Raw genomic sequence first — 21,898 nt, 5'->3', positions numbered from 1 at the left:
CGATTGATTATGGAAAAGTGACTCGACTAAATAAGATCAAACCGTTCGTGGGATCAGATGAAACAATAATTTTGACAACGAACGTCATTCTGTGCTCTCTGCATGCTTACACAATGCAGTGAGTCAACATCCACACTCAGTGAAAAAAATGTACCTGCTCTTGCTCCTTCTTTGAGGAACAAAATCTGATGTTCAATATTTTTCTGTATTTTTAAAGAGCAGAAAACTCCAAAGGACTCTCAGGAATTTTTCATAAGCTTTGTCCGAGTCATTCATGTAATTAATTTTTTCTTTCCTGCAGGCATCAAGTATAGAGAACAAGCAGGACTGGATCAAGCACATAAGAGAAGTCATCCAGGAGAGAACTGTCCTCCTGCGTGGAGCTCTGAAGGAGCCCATTCACATCCCAAAAGCCACTACTGTTAAACACAAAGGCAGACGGTAAGCAAAGACAACACTGACCAAGACTTGAAAGACATACAGTCAGATATAAAATAGTTATGTAATCAGGATTACAAAACACAGCAGATGTGGAAAACAAAAGCTACATTTGAAAATTGTTCATAATCCTTATACTTGCACTTAATTTGTCATATTACAACTTCAATTTTGACAATTTTGAGTGATTAAGCAAAACATAGTATTGGAACCAATTTTGAAGAAGGTGCACAAACTGGCTGGTCAAATTGCAGTGCAAAGGTAGTTTTACACTTTATTGACTCAGTACAGCCAAATAAAAACACCTGACACACATTTGAGATTTTCGGCTATGAAAAGTTTAGAAATTATGTTTCTCTACTTGAAAATCATCCACTAATTGTTGGTCTACGACAGAAAGTGCCAATAAACACAATGAAGTTTGTGGCAATGACGTGGTAAAATGCAGAAAGGTTTCAGGCGATGTTAATATTTTTGCACTGTATCGAAGCGAGATTCAATGTTATGAATACAAGTATTTTTTTTGTCTTCCTGAAGGGATGGAGAGGATCTAGACAGCCAGGGAGATGCTAGCAGCCAACCAGATACCATCTCTATCGCCTCCCGGACATCCCAGAACACACTGGACAGTGACAAGGTTGGACACACACATACGCTCACATAATACTCTTCAACTTCATATCTGCCACGTAGCACCTAAATTGGGCATTATTTATACAGTTTTAACTATCTACCTGTATTACAAGACACAATGCCATTTCTGTTTGTCAGTAAGTAGCCGTTCGGTGATTGGTCAGGATGGGTACCGTCATACATTTCCGTCAGAAACTGCAAGCTGGATGGATGCAGACAACTGTCTGGAAATCACTTCCTGTGAAAGTGTTTGATTGTGTTGAGTGAAAGGAACGGCCCATCTGACAGAGTTTTAAGACAGTGTGTGTGTGTGTGCGTGTGTGTGTGTGTGGTGGTAGAAAGAGAAAATCCTTGCTCTCTGGGAACAGTAACGATCAGCTTTGGTTATATGTGGCAATCACACCACAGAAGGCTTATCCTCCTACGCTCAGTATGATCAATTGTAAAGCTAACACCCAGCACAGTCGGATATAAAAATAAAAAATAAAATCCTTCCTCTGCCTTCGTGTTGTATTAATTATAAATCCGAGGAGTGGACTGGGTCATTATTTTCACACTTGACTTGGATTTACCCCAGATCAGCCCTCACCAGGCTTCCTCTGCAATCAGGAAAATAAGAAAATTATAATGTTCAGCTTTCACAGCTTAACTGTCAGAGTAGCGCTAATCTCGACTGTGCAGCTGCTTCATGCAACACAGGACTGCTTTAGATGGGAGGTGAACAAGTCCGTGTCTGCTTGTGCATCTGCCCACTCCCGTCAAAATCATCAAAGAAGCTAATTAATTAAGAATTGTCCCCTCAGTTCGGAGCATGCTCACTTGCATAAAGATCCAAAAACATAGAGGAACACGTGCACATTTGAATGGGCATCCCATTCCCATTTTTGAATGCGTCTCTGTGTTCCCCGTCTTTCTGCGGCTACTCAGATGAGGCATTTCTTTCAGGAGGCATCGACAGTGGCATGCTTGTGCTGCTGGCGGGGGGATGAATGTGTGTGCGCTCCTGTTCCGGTGTGTTTTTTTTTTGTTGAAGTGACTGACTTGTGTGTCATCAGCTTCAGCCTCCCACTCTCTTTTGACAGAGGATGCTCGTCTTCTTGCCAGACAGGAGAGCACAGCATTATCCCGTCACATTAATCGATCACAGACTTCTCTCTAAAATTTGGGCAGTTTTCTTTAAACTCTACTTTTCTGGAGTCTGTTTTTGTTAGTGATGGAGTGGGGGCCTTAGCCAGGTCAATTTGTTTGGAAGCATTTGTTAGAGGAAGGATGGATTAAATTGCTCTGCTGCAGAGAGAAGATCTTCCTGAGGAAATCATCTCAGCGTCGGTAGTCTAAAAGTGAGGACTTCAAAGAAGAGCTTGTGGATCGTTTTTCAACTTTGACCAGGGCTTCAAATATATTTCACATAGCTACTAAACCAACATTTCAGAAAATGAGTGTGACCGCACTTTGGGTGACAGCTCCTTGTCGAGTAATCATCTTCTGAGTGTGATTGAGGGACATTTTAGAGATCCCTGCTAAAAATCAGTCGGCGCTAGAGAACTTGTTTTGCTTTTCTGACCATCTTTCATGATGAGGGAGTGGAAGACAATTGACAAACTGGAAGAGAAGATCTCAAATCCTGTCTCTCAGCTCCTCAGTTCTCTGGCTCTGCCACACTATCAGAGGGTATGTTGATTTTTTTCCTCCATGGATGATTTGGCAATGGAGCTTATGACTATAGTATATGCACTTTTTAAAATTGAATTTGTTTCAATAATAGTAACATTAATTTTAACCTCTAACAGCTGTCATCTTTTTTCTGTGTTATGTGGAAATTTATGTTTATAAACTACATTTTCTCTACCTGTCATTTTGCATCAGACCATTAAAAGCTGCAAACAGGCCAATTTCAAAACGGATTGTATGATGGTGTTTTTTTTTTTTTTTTCTGTTTAGCGAAATTAAGTCTGTAATCATTACTGCTTGTAATTTTTTTCACTTTATTGCTCTCCCTTTCGCTATACATATCCAGATGTGTATAGCAACATACATTAGTCTAGATATTAAAATAATTGTTGCAGTAAATTTATTGATCACAGATGCCATACACGACATTTGTACTAAAAAGACGCAGAAAACTAAAATATATGTTTGGTCTGAAAAAAAAAAACAGACAAGATCATCTACACAGTCGACATTTTAAACCTTTTGATTTTATATCGAAGTTTAGCACAGTTTCAGTCACAGATTATTATCAACCCTGTGTTTATTCTTTAACAAAATGGTAATTTGTCGTCTTTTAAATGGTTGAAAAAAAAATTCCAAATACAACATGTTCCATGAAATACATTACTTTATTAATGTCCACTCTGAAGAGTGCTGGTATTAGCATGACCTGGTTGTACCAATGTACGATGCTTTCAGGGAGCAACAAAAGCAACAAAACAGGTCAAGGACAATTAAGCTAGACTCACCCGTCCCATTTCTCTGCATCTGAAATATTAATCAGCGACCATTTGCTCCTTCCATCACAGCTCTCTGGTGGCTGCGAACTGACGGTGGTGATCCATGACTTTGTGGCCAGTAATGGCAGCAGCAATGGGGAGCTCACCGTACGCCGAGGCCAGACTGTGGAGGTTCTGGAGCGACTTCATGACAAACCAGACTGGTGCTTGGTCAGGACCACAGACCGCTCCCCTGCTCAGGAGGGGATCGTACCCTGCTCCATCCTCTGCATTGCACACTCCCGCTCCTCCATGGAAATGGAGGGGCTTTTCAACCATAAAGGTAAAACCAGAGTATTTTCCTCACTTCTCAAAGCTCAAGTGGATTGAAAAATATTTGATCAAACTGAAATATATCTAACAAAGTAAATTTCTTTTTTTTTGTCTTAATGTGATAACCAGCCTGTTAAATCCTACTCAAGTAGATACATATTACAGTTTCACACACATGGACATGTGACACCTAACAGGATTTCTTCATTATTTGCAAACATATCACAGTTGACCTGCACAACCTGAGTTTCTTATGAAGTTACTGCTTCAGGAAACGCAGACATGTATTTCCAAGTGTTGCTATGCAACAGTGAAGATCATATCTGAAGCGTAGCTCTAATAGTTATCTTTAAGAAAATTTCATGACTTCCTCTCACTTCCTCCCAGCAGCTACCTACCTCATTATTACCTTTGGAAGCCCTTTTCTTGGCTTAAACATGAAACAACATGCATCTCCAGCATAATAAATACTACGCATAGGTCTCCTTATGTGCTGAAATGATAGAGGATGTGATGTCAGAAACTCCATTAGTCATGAAGAGAAGCTGTTAGCATGTTTGTTGTGGTGCTAAAAGCGCTTTTATGCATTTTTTTTTAGCATAGGGGTCTAACCACTGCTGTTAATGCCTCGTGCTGCTTCTTTGTCCTGAGGGACTGCTCAATTTCAGCTTTTTGTGGGTCAGTCCAATGATATCATTCAGTGTCATCTGCTTTCTTGCAATCTTGTGATTCACTGAGACGAGAAAGCCCCGTCTGATCCATTTTATGGTGCGGAATGTTCTTCTTTTGGCCATGCAGGTGTTGGTTTCAGACTCTTGAGAAATGGTCTCCACTTGAGCTGGACCAATCAGTTTTTTTTTGTGGCTCATTTCAGTTTTGTGTAAAGTTTTGACTACTGGTACCAATTTTGGTGTCTTACTAGCTGTAAGATTATTTATAAACTAAAACAAAAAAACAAAAAGAAAAAGCCTTCTCATGGTGAGCTTTCATTTGCTGAAAGTAACTTTTTTCAAAAATTATCTCGTGGACATTGAGATGACTTCCATCATATATTAGCAATTAGCACAGTTAGCATTTTTAAAACAATAATGTCCTTGTGTATTTTCTCAAGAACCACAAAGCTAAGATTTTCCAAAAGCTGTGGACATTTTTAACTTTATCATGCATCTTGACAAAAGTAGAAACTGTTAAAGGATAAAGCAGATCAACTTTGTTGTATTTCTGCCTTCCTGCGATCTGCTAAGTCTTGCTTGAGGGAAAAAAAACAACATCTGACATTGAATATATTCCTTTTAGATATGTTCTCCTATATCTGAGTTCTCAGGTTGTATTTTAAGCACCTTGTTGATTCTGAAAATGACTAACTTTGAGACATCTTTACACAGTAAAGGTATTTACACAAAACTGATTGTATTGTTTCCAACTTCTACAATGCCATACTTGCTTCTACTTCTGGTTATGTATACTAGTATGTTTCCGGTCAACTGAACAGTGGAAATCATTCGCCTGAATACTGATTAAATTAAACAACAGCAACAACAACAAAAACAGACCAAAATGTAAGATGGTTGCTGTCTTATCTTCTAAATGTGCATTTTGGTTTTTGGAACCTGGAAGAGCGGGTGAGAACTGGACTGCTTGTTTCTATGGAGATAAAGCATAGAAATACGTGGCTTGCAGCCTCCTTATACTTGGGAGAAGAAAAGTCTGCATTTGTATTTAAATGACAACTTGCCCAGAGTTTGGCGTAAGCTGAATGATTTACTACAAGGGTCTAGTGGAAAATAGGGAAGAATTTCCCAAACACTTATTGAACACTTTCAACTCCTGCTGTTAGGTTCCTTTGTCCTGTCGTGTTTTTGATTCCTTGACTGCACCCTCACAGTCAGTTCCTGTTGTTTTTCATGTGACCGGAGGAAGTAATGAAAAGGAGGCTCTCCCTGCAGGGCTTATTCTAGTAAAAAAAAAAAATGCCTCTGTGTAGGAGGTTGACAAAAAATTGAGAAAACATCTTTGCTATTTCCTCACCTTCTTTTTTAATGACAAATAATTAAATTTTTTAGTTTTTGTTTTGTCTTGTTTTTTACCCAACTTGTGAGACAGTGACTGTTCAGGAAATCAGACTGTTGTCCAGGAATCTGTCAATTTTCATCCTGTCACATTAACCTTTTTTTTTCTTTTTACAAAATAGTGAAGAGCCCCCACAGAGGCATCAGTCTTCAGAGCAGTTTGTGTTCTGTCTATTTTTTTTTGTTGTTGTTTAATACTTGCTGACAATCATACACATATTAATTATATCCTCACAGTTGGTAGCCTTGAATCTGCTTGTGGCTCCCATTTAACTGCACTGAGGCATCTTTGTGTGTCTCACCTCCATATTTGCTGATGAACCCTTTTCCTGTTCACTTCAGATGGATTTCATAACAGTCTATATTTATTCCAAGCATACTGCACAACTTGTAGGCATCCTAATGCTTGTAAAATATGCACCCGCCCACACGGCTCGTGTGGGCGCTTCTACAAAGGGTAATACGGTAGATGAGCTGCATGTTTCCAGACGTCCCTTTGGAACAGGAGATATCCTCACAACAGCCCACTCGCTAGGGAGGGAGGGAGGAAAAGAAGATACAAAGAAAGGGAGAGGATAACATCCTACACTATAATGCAGCATTTGACTTCTCTTTTCGCCTCACACTGGACTTCTCACTTTCTCTCTGTGGAATATCGGCAACGTTTATTTAATTACAAGACCTTCTCCGAAGCAGTTCGGATCAGCTTAGGCTGTTTTCTTTCTTTCTCATAAAAACTCTCATACATGTGGAAATGCTTTAACAGAATAAGTCAGGAAGAGGTTTATATACTTGGTGAACATGGCCCGTGGGATCGAGTCCTTGGTGTCTTTGAGCCCATTTTTCTCAATGGATTTATCAGGGGAAGACCCCTCAGACAGCTGCAAGTTCTGGCTGCTGGATCTGGGTAGGTGCTTCCATCATGCGTGACACCTGAAACATTATTTCTAGGACACGTGTAAATGTCAGTCTCTCTTATCAAAGCTTTCATTCAGATTCGGTTGGAGTACATCATCATGACATTTAAAAACAGGGTTGTTTGTCACAATAGAAGATGAGTCTAATAAATGATAAGCTGTTCTTGTTGAAAGAAAAATATGAGCCAGGCTGCAAAAATGTATCTTTTCATGTCAAAAGTTCTACGTGTGGGAAAGGAAGCCTTAGTATGTGTGAAACAGCCAGTTTTTGTGTTATGCTTCCAGTGCATCTTTCTTATTCAGTCATTTTAAAGTTCATCTCTGGATCAGGTTGTGGCATTATGGCGCTGAAATTAATTTAGACGATGCATTATTATGTGATGCGGTTTTAAATCTGCTGCAATCTCTATCAGCAGATTATGTTTCTGTGCGTGCGTGTGCATGGGCGTGTGTGTGTGTGTGGGCTCACCAGGCAGGCTCTGCACAGATGGGCTGCAGATCTTACTGTAAACCTAAGTAAGAAAGAGAAATATAAGAACAAAAAGAGAATAAGGCTTTTAGGATGTAGTTTTTTCTCAAGTGCTCTGCAGATGTCAGACGTATACAATGAAAGGTAAACAAAATGTAGCTCTGATTGAGCTATATTGAATACTGCCATGGAAAGCCCTCTCAAACCTTCTCCATGTGTTTACAGGTAAGTTAGTCAAGTCTGCCAGCACTTTCCCACACATTGTACCTCTTCCCCTGAAGGCAGGTCCTTAACCACGTCTTCCATCTGTGTGTTTTTGTATCACTTCTCCTACGAAAGATCAGACCACCCAAAAAACACTCTCCTGGCAAGACCTCTGGAATCCTGGGCATGCTTCTGTGTTGCTGCACAGACCTTTTTAATCACTGCAGTTGTATGTTCAACCCCCACATGCAGCCCCACATATTCTTAGTGCAAACCTTGTAAATCTGCAAAGTTTTTTGCAGTGGCATCCGTTGCTACTTCAGATTTTGTCACAAACTTATTTTTTAGATTACTCAAATATTTGCTTAGGCCATCACAAAACCTCTTATGAAAGCAATTCTCCCATTGTCGTGTTTTAGTGGAATAATTTTTTTTTTTTTAGTTTTCCACTACACAATTCATTCTGAATGCTGGCCAAAAAGATTAATTTTTGGTCTAATCTGACTAGAAGAGCACCTTCTTCTTTGTCTTAGCGTTACTTTTCTTCTTTTCTTTGCCAGAGAATGTCAATCTTGTTGTTGAAAAATTCAGACTCTTAACTATGGATCTGGTCTTCCAGAATTGTCATGGGTATCTTGGTTTCTTCAGTTTGGGGTAATGACATTGTTTATGTATCTAATCTTGTGATAAACATCTAGTCGACTTTATCCTTGACCTGTCTGATACGTTTCTTGATGCTGTTTGATCGCTGATGTTCTCTAACAATTAGACGTTTATGGCAAGATTAAAATATTCACAAGTTAACTTTATTTAGTAATTAGGTAACTTCTGAAAGCAACTTAGTGCTCCAAGCTTTATTAGAAGGTATTAGATTAAGGTGGATTGAAATGTTTTTATCATTTTCCAAGGTCATATTGTTTTCCTTCCACTTCACAATTATGCACAATTGTGTTGGACATTACATGAACACAATTTAGTGCATTTCCAATATGTCTTCAAAAATAGGTGTTAAGTGCTAGACAGATATGATGACAGTTTTTATGAAGTTTGATATCTGCTGATAATTTGGGATGCATCGAACATGCTGTTGCATGTGTATGCACATTTATTTGGTCACATTGTTCACCGTGTTTCTCCTTAGTGCAGATACGCATCGATAGTCCTGCAGCTAACGCTGTCCCAGTTGCATCACCAGTTAATGCTCAAATGAGTTTACTGATGAATTAAACAGGAAGCAAAGTAGACAAGGATGGCTCTTCCCTAATGAAAACAGGAGGATATTAGAAGATTAAAAAGCATAGTAGGACATTTTGTAAAGCAGCGGAGCTCAACTCCTGTCCCGCCAGAATCTACTGTGTCCTGCGATTTTTAGATACATCCCTTTCTCCAAGACACCTGAATGGAATACATTTTTTGTCACCAGGACTATGAAGCTGAATGAAATGCTAGTTGATGCAGGAGTGTTGTTTGTTCAGGATATTAGAAGGGAGTAGGATTTGAGGTGACTCTGGTGGACACAAACATATTTTCCAGTCTCAGATAGCAAAAACATGAAGCTAGAAGATTACTGAGAGAAGCAGCTGAAATAACATTGCAACATTGATCTGCATTGCTCCTCACTACCTCGTTTTTAGGAGAGTCATGTAAGGCCGCTTGCACATCCTGCAAGAACTCCTTAGGATTTTCCAGGAAAGATTGCCTGAGCATGTATCATTGGTAGGAGAATTTTGGACAGACCAAGGATTTGTCTCAGCCATTACGTCTTTTGGCTGTCTTGAACACAGCTGGACATGCTGGAATTGTTAGATTTGGACAGCAAGGTCAGGGAGGCAGGGGGGAATTCCCACACGTAAGGTCAGGACTCGCTGTCCTTGAGGTGTCTCCAGAGTGAAAGAGACCCCATGCAGGCGAAAGGGCTCCCATTCGACCATCTCCATGTGTCTGAAGAATTATTACTCTCCAAGGGGGAATGTGTCAAGGCTGCTGACCCCTTGTTCTACACATTCACATCCTTCTTAGAGGACCCTACTCACTCATCACAACCAATGAGGGCTCTTTTAATTGGGACTTGAACATCTTAAACATGCAACATGCAGTGCAAGTTATTGATTTCTATGCTTTTTTATTCTTTAAGTGAACAGTACTTAAAGAGTACTTAAAGCTGGGTAACAGTTTTCTGATTGTTATTTTTTATGAGAACAAATTGGTGCAGCACTGTCCTCCTGCAATTCTATGCCATTTAAACCTTCCCTTGCACAGTAACACATGTTAAGTGTACTTGTTAACTGTGGCTACATGTTCCCTTGTGAGCCCAGCTTGTCTGCAGGAAACATGGTCTGTTTGTCATCCATGAGATGCCTGACTGATGGATACTTTCCCTGGCTTGTACTCTCGAAAAGCACAAGTTTGCTTTTGATTTGCACCGGTGGGTTTTCTAAACAAGGTTTCAATAGGAATAACAATTGCTTATATGTTTTAAATATAAAACAAATTGCACCATGTTAGAAATGCTAGAAAAAGGGAAAAACTGTGAAACTGTGGTATTTTAAGAATATTGAGGCATAACATATTCTCATACCAGACCATGCCTTCTTTGGTCAAATGTAAAAAATTGTAACTGCACAGTTTGGTAAGTTTTTTAGCTTTCTAAACCCATGTTATTTTTCAAAAATGCAATATTATTAGAGGTGCAAAATAACTCTTTATAAAAATACAAAATAAAAAAAAATTGCTCCTGTCTTTTCACTCCTGATAGCTTAAGAACTTTCTCATAATTGAAAACCATACTCCCCCCTCCTCTGTAGACAGCAGAATACATCTCCAGTGGTTTGATTAGTCATAGGACAATGTTTCACTTCTCCTTAAGGAGCGTTACAGATGGAAAAATTTTAACGGTCCAGAGTTCAATAAAGGGCAACTTATCTGCACAATCTTTTGGAGGATTTAGGTTTTATTTTTGAGTTGATTCATCAGCTTGCCACACATGCTAACAGAACAGAGCAGTGATCAGTTGTTAATACCAAAGTGTAGATGCTATTAATAAAAATCAGATTTGCTGAAGCAGTTTGGAAATTACTAGCAGAGGTGACAGAATAAAACTTTCAAAACTGGTATTTGAAGACATAATCCTGGGACTGAATAACACATTAAAAAGACTTTTTGTTTTGACTAATTTTATGTACCTGGGCATTGGAAACACTCTGTAGTTGTAGGCAGGCACAAAACACATCAACTCTAACATCTAATAACATCATTTTGTGTCAGTTTTCTTTCAAGCAAGACAAACACATCTGATTTACTTTATTGTCATCCTGAGTCAAGAGAAGAGAAGGAGTGAAATGAGTGTTAATGTGTTTCTGTGGAAAAATAATTAATCAATAGAAATAAGACACAAATTGGCTTTTTATTGTGCTCAATCATGACAAATTGATCATGTAATCTTAAATTGGAAGCTCATATTGTCCAAAGATAACAATTTTATCCAGTCATGCCAATCACATCAGTGGCCATGATTTTAATAGTTTCTTCACAATGCCTGAAGTGTCAGCGTTTCTGGGAACTATATTGTTTTCTTCACTTGCATGTGAAGCGTGAACACATGCTTCCTATAAACGGAGAGCAGTAAAAGTCTTCCAGAGGCTCAACCGCAGGCACGCACATTTACATGTAGCGCAGTCGCATTTTCTCAGGCTGTGTGAGAACAGGCAGAATCTCCACACACACACACCTGCCATTCATGAGTGTTGCTCAAGTGAGTCACTTAAATTAATGTTTAACAGCTGCATCTGCATCCATGAAACAGCTAAGTGATAGCAACGCCAAAGGCTGCGATCTTTAATCCGATTTTTGGGTGGCTTCCAGTAACATTCATACTTTTTAGTTGTTATGAAGCCTCTAACGCATGATTTTCAACATGAATGAAAGGGATTATTTCCTGAAAAACAAGAGTAAGAGATTATAGGTGGATGAAATACACAAAAGGATATAACTTTACTCACTCAAAGCCTGACGCCTCCCTTTATTCTGTTTCATTTCCCCGTTGCGTTTCTCTTCGATGAAGATTTTTCCTCCTACAGATTCCCCAAGGAGCGTCATCACTGTGTGGAGGAGGCTTGCCTGCCTACTGAACAATAAGCACACAAATACACACCAGTAATCTCAGTCTTGTGTTGACCTTTCTTCTATTTTCTCTTGAACTTCTCAATGTCAGTTACCTAAACTTCCGGATTTTTAAACTGAATTGAATGTATGCCCTCTAAAATAACAGACAAAAATCAAAATTTGGTAATATTTAGATTTTTTTGTCTATGACAGACACAGTTCACCATTTCATGGCTCATTTAAAGTCTGCACCTTTTGGAAAACTTTCACCTGCCTTGTATCTGAAAGCAGTCATCTTTAAGCAAGGTTTCACAGAGTAAAATTCAGACTATTACCTTCTGTTAGCAAGACTTACATTCCCAAAACTGTACTATTGATCTGTATCCCAAAGAATGTGGTATGACTTTCACTCTGAGGCTTCCAAAACCTTCCCAAAATGTCCATGTCCAAAATATTTCAACACAAAGTGAAATTTGGGGGGGAAATCCTGCTATGAGGCGACATAACTGTGCTCTGCTCAACCCTCCTGTCACTTGCCTGTAGTTTTGCTCTCTCTAAAATGTCGCACAACTTGATTGAAGCAGACATGTCTAGACAAAATACTCCCACCCAAATTCTTTTTGCGTTTCTTTCTTTTCGTGATCCAAGTATCCAAACCAGATTGCGTTATGGTCAGTGTGACCTGGTAGCACTTAAAATGATGCATATATTGGTTGAAAAACAATAACAGATGTTTCACTGTTTTAGCTGGTCACCAGTTGATTGCTCTTCACATTGCTTATGTTGTCACCAGTTGAATTAATAACCTCTTCTTTCTCCCCTACCTCTCCCTTTCATTTAGACACGTTGTCTGTATCCAGCAACGACGCCTTGCAGCCTGGATCCAGCCACACTCTTGGGCCCCATAGCTCTCCTGGCCCCAAACGTCCAGGGAACACCTTGAGAAAGTGGCTGACCAGCCCGGTGCGAAGGCTGAGCTCCGGGAAAGCTGATGGGCACGTGAAGAAACTCGCCCACAAGCATAAGAAAAATCGCGATGGCACGAGAAAGAATATGGACGCAATATCTGGCTCGCAGAAAGACTCTGATGATAGTGCTGCCACGCCACAAGATGAGACCCTGGAGGAGGTAAGAACAGATGCTGTGAAACTGTCAATAGACCTGGCACAGTACGGAGTCTCCCATTTGTTCAATCTCTTTCTTCAGCGGATGCGTAACGAAGGGCTGAGCAGTGGTACCCTTTCCAAGTCTTCCTCATCAGGAATGCAGAGCTGTGGCGAGGAAGAAGGAGAGGAGGGGGCTGACGCTGTCCCTCTACCGCCCCCTATGGCAATCCAGCAGCATAGCTTACTGCAGCCTGACTCCCAAGATGACAAGGTAGATTATTTTGATTATCTCTTTCTTTGTTAATTTTTAATTTGCTGTAGGACATGATAAATATTTCTTGCTGTGTTTGCACTTCAGTTTTCTTAATCTCCTCTTCATATTATCATACAGCAGAATGATGACTCATACACGCCAGTGTTTCTTGTTAAGTAGGAAGACAGTTGTTACAGATATGTGCCAAAGTGTGGGGCTGTAAGAAAGTGTTTTGTTTCCTTACAAAGTTCTTCAGTTTTTGCTTTTTTGGTTGCACTTAAATGTTTCAAATTATATCCAGAGCTGCTTGATTCAATGTGAACAAATAATTGTGCTCTAGTGAATCATTGCAAACAAGCAATTTTTTGGACAGCCTTTTTACATGTTCTCCCTATTCGTACATGGGTTCTCTCCAGGTACTCCACCAAAAAAGGTTAATTGGTCTCTTTAAATTGCTCTTAGGTATGGATGTGTGTCTGTTGTTGTTTCCCTGTGAGTCTGCTGTGAATTGCAACATGACAATCTGTTCAGAGCTTACCCTCCTCTTGCCCAAAGTCCACTGGAGATTGATACCAGCCCCCTTACACTATCCATTCATTGCTACTATTCATCCATACAAAGGATGAATAGATGGATGGAGAAAGGTACAAATACATTTTCACAGCACTGTATATTAAGAGTTACAGTCAGGAATATTCCTCCATAAATTGCCAGTTTCTTCTTAAAAAGATTATCTAGATAATCATATTTTAAATAAACTCATGTTGGGAGAATTTTGTAGAACTGTCTCACTTTCCATCAACTCAAAATTAACAAAAAAAAATGAAAAATAAAAAACTGTACCTAAATCTTAGATTTGCACTAATATTTTTGTTTTTCTCTTTTTGCTCTTATTGTCCTAATGGCTGCATGTTTGCTCCTTCAGCATTATGTTGATTTCTGTTCTGCCTCTCTCCTGTCCCAGTTTCCACATCTTTCCATGTAATTACACTTAATTGTCTTTTTATTTAGCTCCTGTTTATTGTTTTTTTTTCCCCTTCCTATTTTTTTCTCCTTTGGAATGCAACTGTTTTTTGTTGTTATTGTTGTTGTTGTTGTTGCTAATTGACAATACTCCATTTACTTGTGTCTGCAGAAGCAAGGTATTACTGAGAGTTAACAGTTATGCCCAAATGACCTTTTCTGCTTTAATCATCCCCTTTCTTATTTTTCTTTAAGCTCTATTGCAGAGGCAAATTTTCTAATGGAGTATTAAGCAACATTGCTCGCTATGAATGAGTTGTCTGAACAGTCACTGCACATGCACTTAATTATAAGCACTCTGCTCCTTAAAATTGCCCTGACCTATACCCACCTAATGATCCCTTTTTCCATGAGACCACCCTGTGATTGGCTCCAGGTTGGCCTTTAAGTAATCATGTCATTAGGATAAAACCACACGCACGCAGGTCTTTATGGGGACATGTGGAATATCGAGGTCCAAACAACAGAATGGTGAGCCTGATCAGCATTCGCAGTGATGATCATTTAGAATGAACATATGCATGCACAATTATAAGACTGAAATGTTTTTTATGATTTCAAGAAGCATTCACTGCTTATATAAAAAGGGTTGGGTTTTCACATGTGAGCAGCCAGCCCAAATGTTTTCCAGTTTCTAGATGCCTTCCAGATGCAATGCGGCATTTTAAATTTACCGATCACAATGTATGTATTCACCTTGAGTCGTTTACTTTATTTCTTCGACTTGCTCTGCCTTTCAGTCTACGTCTCGGCTGTCTGCTCGTCCCAGCAGCTCGGAGACACCGAGTGCCGCAGAATTGGTCAGTGCCATCGAGGAGCTGGTGAAGAGCAAGATGGTGAGTCCAAAGTTGTCAACAACACCCACTAGTACTTGTAAATCTGGCACACATGTACACAAAACAATTCTGATAGATGTGCACGAAAGAACACACTTTTTCTTTTTTTCTGGTGTCAGTGATGGAGAATGACATCCAAGCCTACTTGTCATCTGTCAAAACTCTGACTAACTCTGCCAGCTGTCCTCTGTTCCAACCAATGGGCACTAATCCCTAAGACACTCATGGCCACTGTCCTATATCCAGAAAATCCTTCATGTTGATGGAAAACAAGTTAAAACTTGTTGTGCGTCTTTTTTCACTCGTTTTGTATCTTCAATTTGTCTTTTCTGTTCTTGTGCAGTCTCTGGAGGACCGTCCCAGTTCTCTGTCAGTGGAGCAAGGCGACAGCAGCTCACCCTCTTTCAACCCTTCCGATAACTCTCTGCTCTCCTCCTCCTCGCCCATCGACGAGATGGACGAGCGAAAAACCAACTTCCTCAAAAGAAGACAGTGAGTTACAAGCTTTATGTCTCATGAGTGTTTAGAATGAAATTTGACCTCATTTGCATGTTGATGCTAACATGAGATTGAGGCTGATCAGTGGCTTGTAAAGATATTTATGTCTTCCTGAATTTTCCATTTTGTCACATTGGAACCAGTGTAGTGGTTAATGTAGTACAGAATGTAGCAAGACATTGTGTTCTTAACCCCTTATTTTGTTATTCTTAAATAAATTCTCTTCAATTTGCAAATAAGAATCCACCTGCATATTATTTAATCTCAGTATAAATACAGCTGTTCTGCCAAACGCAAGCCTTTTGGCCTCCATGGGAAAGTATGTGTTTGGTAGAAGATACAGGGAAACTGGTCACATTTGACAGAGAGATAAATTAGACTAAATGCTGGATAATCCAATAAAAAACAATAGGTTTCCAGCTTTATGTATAAAACTGATAATATACGCTTAATTTAGTGGCTGTATTGTGAGAAAATGTAAAACTTTTGAGAGAAACAACTCCCAAGTCCTGAGGCATTATTGACATTCATACTTGAATTTTGAAACTGTAACATTTTCACTTTTCTCCTGCTCAGCTATGTGCTTCTGGAGTTGGTGGAGACTGAGAGAGACTATGTCAGAGACCTGGGCTCTGTAGTGGAGGTGAAACCATACAAAATCTACAGTCAAGTTATTGATCAATGTTTCCTGTGGGTTTTACAGACGTGTTTGCTTTCCTATCCGCAGGGCTACATGAGCAGAATGAAAGAGGAAGGCGTTCCGGATGACATGAGGGGGAAAGATAAGATGGTCTTTGGAAACATCCATCAGATCTACGACTGGCACAAAGAGTATGTGCACAGCCTTTTACAGTTAACACACACTGCATGCTGCAGCAGCAGGACTTACACAACAAAATAAAAGAAAAACACAAAAAAGATTGTCAATATTATGCATCTTGTGTAAAATCAATATTTTTTTTTCTTAATATATCCACAGTTTTTTCCTGGGAGAGCTTGAAAAGTGCTTAGAGGATCCTGAACGGCTAGCTCCTTTATTTGTCAAACAGGTTAGAAGAAACAAGCTTCTTTGTTCCATGAACATTATTTGTTTCATGTTTTTTTTTTCTTTTTTTTTACATAAAATAAAATTTGATTTTGCTCCTTTCTCGATTCCAGGAGCGGAGACTGCACATGTACATCGTGTACTGTCAGAACAAGCCTAAATCTGAGCACATTGTGTCAGAGTATATTGATACTTACTTTGAGGTAAAATATTTTATGAACTTTCTTTCTGTAGCTCTTTAAGTATATCTTCTAGTTGATGACTATTCCATGAATGTGACATATTTGTATCTTTGCCCAGGATCTTAAGCAGCGATTGGGTCACAGATTACAGATTACAGACCTGCTAATCAAACCAGTTCAACGGATTATGAAGTACCAGCTACTACTGAAGGTACTACAAAAAAAACTCCTTATGTTATCGTTGCATAATTAAACAGCGCACATTGCATCAATCTATATGTTTCTTCACCCCAACAGGATCTTCTCAAAGTTTCCAAAAAAGCAGGAGCGGATACGACAGAGCTGGAGGTACAGATCTCAGTACAAAACCAGACTCAAGTGCATTTCTTCCTGACTCTTGTACAAGCGCTTTGTCTTAAAAGTGTGTGTTCCTCCTGTTTTAGAAAGCCGTAGAAGTGATGTGTGTGGTCCCAAAACGCTGCAATGACATGATGAATGTTGGACGCCTTCAGGGTTTCGACGTAAGTTTGCTACTTATTAGCTCACAGTTTCTCTATAGTAATCAATAATCTAGACGTTTGCCAATATAGCAGTAAAGTTGTGGCCCATTATAAATTACTTGAAGTAAGTCCATTGCCACCAGGTGTCAGTGTGAGACCATTTATTTCAATAAGAAGTTTTGGAGATCGTGTCAGATAATGCTGTTTTTCTTTCTAAGCATAGTTCTGCTTTACTTTGACATGTTTTTTTGTGATTCTGGTCCTTTTATTGTCCATTTCTTTTTTTCTTAGGGTAAAATTGTAGCTCAGGGCAGGCTGCTCCTGCAGGACACCTTCATGGTGTCAGACCAAGACGGAGGCCTCCTCTCCAGAATGAAAGAACGGCGAGTGTTTCTGTTTGAGCAGATAGTTATATTCAGTGAGCCTTTGGACAAAAAGAAGGGCTTCTCTTCTCCAGGCTACCTCTTCAAAAATAGCATCAAGGTGAGTTCAGCTCAGTAAAATCACAAAGAGCCACAGGAAGTTATTTGTTAAAAAACAAAAACCTGGGGACTGCATTTTTTTCTTTGCAGGTGAGCTGCTTGGGTCTGGAGGAAAATTCAGACGACCCCTGTAAGTTTACGCTGATCTCCAGGTCGTCCAGCGGTAACCTGGAAAGGTTCACCCTCCATTCCTCCAGCCCTGGGGTCAGTCAGGCCTGGGTTCACCAGGTCAGCCAGATTCTGGAGAACCAGCGCAATTTCCTCAATGGTAAACAAACATTTTCTGATTCTTATGCACAACAAATATATATAGTCAGAACTACTGTAGTGCCTTTTATTGTGATTGTATAAAAAATACATAGTTTTATAAAAATCCAAAAAGAAGAAAATGTGTGATGTTATTTGTGTTAGAATGCTTTAGTGAAAGTCTGATCCTAATTTTCATCTAAAATCAAAGTCAAAAAATGTAGTTAGTTATAGTTTATTTATTTTGTGCCAGACAATATTGAGACACTAGGGGCTTATAATACACTCAAACATCTCAAGCTTTTCAGAATGTATCTGTTAAAAATGGAAAAAACATTTGTCCTTTTTCCTCCAATGTCACAGTTGTGTAATACTTTTATTTTTTTTGTCACATCATAGTTTAATAAAGTATCTGGGATGTTGTGAAAAAATGTGAAAATGTTCAAAATGCACTTAACGACATGAGAAAAAAAATATTTTTTTTATTTTTTGTTCCCACAGCTTTAACCTCACCCATAGAGTACCAGAGGAATCACGTGGGAGGTGGAGGACCCCCCAGCAGTAGCAGCAGCAGTACAGGAGGTAGCAGCACCAACAGCACCTCCAGCATGGGAGGAGGAGGTGGAGGAGGCGGTGGCTCTGGAGGATCAGGGGGCAACTCCTCCTCCCTGTGCGGCCCTCGCTCCCGCCCGTCTCGTATCCCTCAGCCATCCTCACGGCTCCCCCAGCCCGTTCACCACCACCACCCCCCAGGCCCCGAGGGGCCTGACAGATCAGCAGGTATGTGGTCCCCCAGCCACCCGTCCCTTCCCTCTTACCCGTATTCTGACAGCCCGACTAATGGAGAGCTGCTAGCCTCTGAGGTCTTCACTCTGAAGAGGTTGAACAGTTTGCAAGGGAGTAACTATAATAACAGTAACAGGCCGACAGATAATACGGACGGGGGTCTGAAACAGACTTTTGGGGTCTATGAGGAAACCCAGACACATCATAAAACTGCAGTACCACAGATGCCAGTGGCTCCTCTGAGTTTTTCCCTCAGAAGCCCTCGAGTTGGGACAGTTTCCCCGCTTATATCCCCTCAAACCCTTGGAGGAGCAAAGGAACCGTTCATCCCTTCAAGTCCGGCACATAAAGGGAATCCTTTCTGGGCTGTCGTTCCCCCTATGCCTCCCTCTCCAGCCGGCAGGCCAGGTTCCTTCTCCTTCCCCAGTGACAATAGCGGTGGAGGGGACTCCCTGGGCAGAGGAATGCCGTCTTTTCTCCGCAACTGCAGCCACAGTAAGGAAACAGACAGAATGAGCACCTGCTCCTCCACCAGTGAGCAGTCGGTAACATCCACCCAGAGCAATGGGGTAAGACGTCAAGACAAGGTCACGACTCTCGAGGAGCCTCCGCGCTCCTCACTAGTCACTAACCACTACCTAACCTACTGACTGGCTTTCAACCAGCCACCCTGCTGCTGGCTCTGAGAATGGCTTCTACATGCAACAACTACAACTACTGAAACACTGACTGGAGATTAACATCTACCGACCGGCGTGTACTAACTTCACTGACAGCGGTAGTGGAGAATACTTGGGCTCTCCATGAGTTTACTAACAGATCTGACTCACAGGGCACCTGTCATATCTGCTTTGTGAGACGCTCTCTGCACTTGGTGTTTGCTTTTCAGCTGTGATTTTCAGACACTTATCAGAGAGCACAGAGCAACACTTTCTCTCTCTTTCTTCTGTGCGATAAGTGATAACCAATGATCTCACTGATCAGTGAGCTGTCGGACAGCACCTCTGCAACAACTCTGTTTTTCTTATCGTCTCTTCTGTATCCCCTTTCTTTATATTGCTTTAGTTTTATTCCTTTAGCGCAAAAAACATTTGAACATTTCAGCGCCTCTCACCTGGGGATCACCACTTCTGCGTCACGACTTGTCGAACCGCACTTTGAATGATAACATCCATGCAATTGCAAGATTTTATTTTATTTTTTTAGAAAGGGGGGATTTTGCAATGCCGCATGCATTCAATAAACTGTTTCCATCAGTAAAATCACACATTTGATGGCTTATTGACCAACTTTCCTTTGAACAATGTTTTAAGTTTAACATCGTTTGCTTTCAGGAGTGTTTCATTGTGCGCTAAGTTCCACAATCCTCTTCTCCAGCAGAGTGAAAGCAGTAGCAGCAGCAGCAGTGTGTCCACCATGTTGGTGACCCAGGACTATGTGGCGGTGAAGGAGGATGAGATCAGCGTGGTGCAGGGTGAGGTGGTCCAAATGCTCGCCAGCAACCAGCAGAACATGTTCTTGGTGTACCGGGCCGCCAACGAGCACTCCCCTGCGGCTGAAGGCTGGATCCCTGGCTATGTGTTGGGACACACCTCATCCTCCACCACACCTGACCCCCCTGAAGGAACCATCAAGTAAGAGACTTTTTTTTTTGTTTGTTTGGTATAAATAGTATGTGAAACGCACTTGATGAGTATGGCCATTTTTTCCAAGGTTTCATACTGATTTGTAATTGTGTCTGAATAAATGAATACCAAGTGAAATACATAATACTAAGTGAAATAAAAAAAAATACATTGACAGCCATGGAGATTAGGCAGCTACATTCAGGGTAGGCAGCAAATACTTTCTTTGTAAAAATGTTTGTCTAAAAAACTCAAAATTGCCAGCTTTGAGTCTTTTCTCAGTTGTACTTTTACATGGCAAGGTTTTTTTTGCGTTTTTTTGGGGGGGGTTTTTTGTCATGGCAACATGGCAATACCGATTGCTCTACCTGTGACAGGATATTAAGCAAACACCTTTTCAAGTCTTTAAAATTAACACATTCTCAACATTGTCCCCTCTTCTGGTGTAGAAAATCACTGTCATGGCACACTGCGCTGCGTATCCGTCGAAAGTCTGAAAAAAGAGATAAAGATGGCAGAAAATTGGAAAACGGCTACCGCAAGTCCCAGGACAGCCTGGCTAACAAGGTCTCTGTCAAGGTAGGAAGCATAAAGAGTTCCTCAGTGCTCAAATCAATTCTCTCTCTGCCACTGTTTTCTTTCTTCTTTTTTTTTTATACATTCGAACTCAATCTATCTCCCTTCCCTTCAGCTTCTGAATCCCAACTTCATCTATGATGGTAAGTTGATTTAATTCAATCGGTGAATGCATTTAAAAAAACAGTAGATAAAGGTAACACAAGAAATGAAAACCTCCTCTTGTTTCTAAGCAGCCCCCCCGGAGTTCCTCATCCCTCTCAGCGACGTGTCATGTGAGAGTGGCGACAGCGTCACCCTGAGGTGTAAGGTGTGTGGCCGACCTCGCGCCACTGTCTCATGGCGTGGACCTGACAATAGCATTCTAAGCAACAACGGGCACTACAGCATCACATACAGGTACAACCCCGTCTCAGGTCAGCGTGTTCTGATGCCCGTAACGTGCCTCATGCTCTGTTGCCCTTTGACTCTGGGTCCCTGCAGTGAAACAGGAGAGGCATCCCTGCATGTCCTGCGAGTGTCTCTCGAGGACAGCGGCGTCTACACGTGTGTGGCCACGAACGTAGCAGGCACCGTCACCTCCTGCGCCGACCTCACTGTGTCAGGTGAGACTTGCGTTGTAGTTGTAGTTCAATGTTTCACCTGTCTTTTACAGTGTTTCATAACTTGACAGAGTCTAAAAACTGAAAGTGAATGTCTTCTGCAGCTCCTAATAACGGTAGTGAAGACATCTGGAAAAGTAGTTTTGAGTCTTACTTCACAGAGATCACTGAGCTTGGAAGGTAAGTCAGCATTGCGGCCTATTCCGCCGCATCAAAGTCAATGCAAACTTCTAGTTAAACATTGCAGTGACTCTCCTCTCTGTTCTTTTTTTCCAGGGGGCGATTCTCGGTGACTAAGCGGTGTGACCAGAGAGGCAGTAAGCGCACCATCGCAGCAAAACATGTCAACAAGAAGCTGCTGTGTCGAGAGCTGGTCCTGCAGGAGATCCGACTCCTCCAGACTCTGGACCATCCAAACCTGGTCAGACTGCTGGACACCTACGAGACAGCCCACAGCTACGTCCTTGTACTGGAGATGTAAGTACTGCGGATCTACCTTGTTTTACATGTAAGCTGATGGTAATGGGATGGATGACATGTTTTTT

The 21,898-nt window shown here is 40.8% G+C and overlaps 1 protein-coding gene across 4 annotated transcripts in view; it reads left to right on the top strand.

The window, feature by feature from the left end:
* The window catches only part of triob (trio Rho guanine nucleotide exchange factor b), a 93,632-nt gene that overhangs the window by 67,606 nt on the left and 4,128 nt on the right, over nt 1–21,898 (top strand). Inside the window, exons 35-58 of one of the 4 annotated variants that reach the window (XM_055041812.1) lie at nt 302–441; nt 976–1,075; nt 3,591–3,843; nt 12,435–12,721; nt 12,800–12,970; nt 14,716–14,811; nt 15,155–15,303; nt 15,886–15,952; nt 16,037–16,140; nt 16,289–16,358; nt 16,468–16,557; nt 16,655–16,747; nt 16,834–16,884; nt 16,980–17,057; nt 17,328–17,519; nt 17,609–17,786; nt 18,266–19,119; nt 19,931–20,184; nt 20,625–20,754; nt 20,867–20,894; nt 20,988–21,150; nt 21,235–21,356; nt 21,458–21,533; nt 21,630–21,830. In XM_055041812.1, the coding sequence (XP_054897787.1) occupies nt 302–441; nt 976–1,075; nt 3,591–3,843; nt 12,435–12,721; nt 12,800–12,970; nt 14,716–14,811; nt 15,155–15,303; nt 15,886–15,952; nt 16,037–16,140; nt 16,289–16,358; nt 16,468–16,557; nt 16,655–16,747; nt 16,834–16,884; nt 16,980–17,057; nt 17,328–17,519; nt 17,609–17,786; nt 18,266–19,119; nt 19,931–20,184; nt 20,625–20,754; nt 20,867–20,894; nt 20,988–21,150; nt 21,235–21,356; nt 21,458–21,533; nt 21,630–21,830 (3,947 nt within the window). Of the gene's footprint in view, nt 1–301; nt 442–975; nt 1,076–3,590; nt 3,844–12,434; nt 12,722–12,799; nt 12,971–13,877; nt 14,435–14,715; nt 14,812–15,154; nt 15,304–15,885; nt 15,953–16,036; nt 16,141–16,288; nt 16,359–16,467; nt 16,558–16,654; nt 16,748–16,833; nt 16,885–16,979; nt 17,058–17,327; nt 17,520–17,608; nt 17,787–18,265; nt 19,120–19,927; nt 20,185–20,624; nt 20,755–20,866; nt 20,895–20,987; nt 21,151–21,234; nt 21,357–21,457; nt 21,534–21,629; nt 21,831–21,898 lie in introns of those variants that run through there. The other 3 variants (XM_055041814.1, XM_055041813.1, XM_055041815.1) reach the window with 3 other exon arrangements.

The sequence above is a fragment of the Poeciliopsis prolifica genome, unplaced genomic scaffold (genome assembly GCF_027474105.1).
Source record: "Poeciliopsis prolifica strain line A6 unplaced genomic scaffold, Auburn_PproV2 SCAFFOLD017, whole genome shotgun sequence".
Taxonomy (NCBI): domain Eukaryota; kingdom Metazoa; phylum Chordata; class Actinopteri; order Cyprinodontiformes; family Poeciliidae; genus Poeciliopsis; species Poeciliopsis prolifica.
Note: the sequence above shows the minus strand (reverse complement) of the source record. Positions and strands in the feature narration are given on the sequence as shown.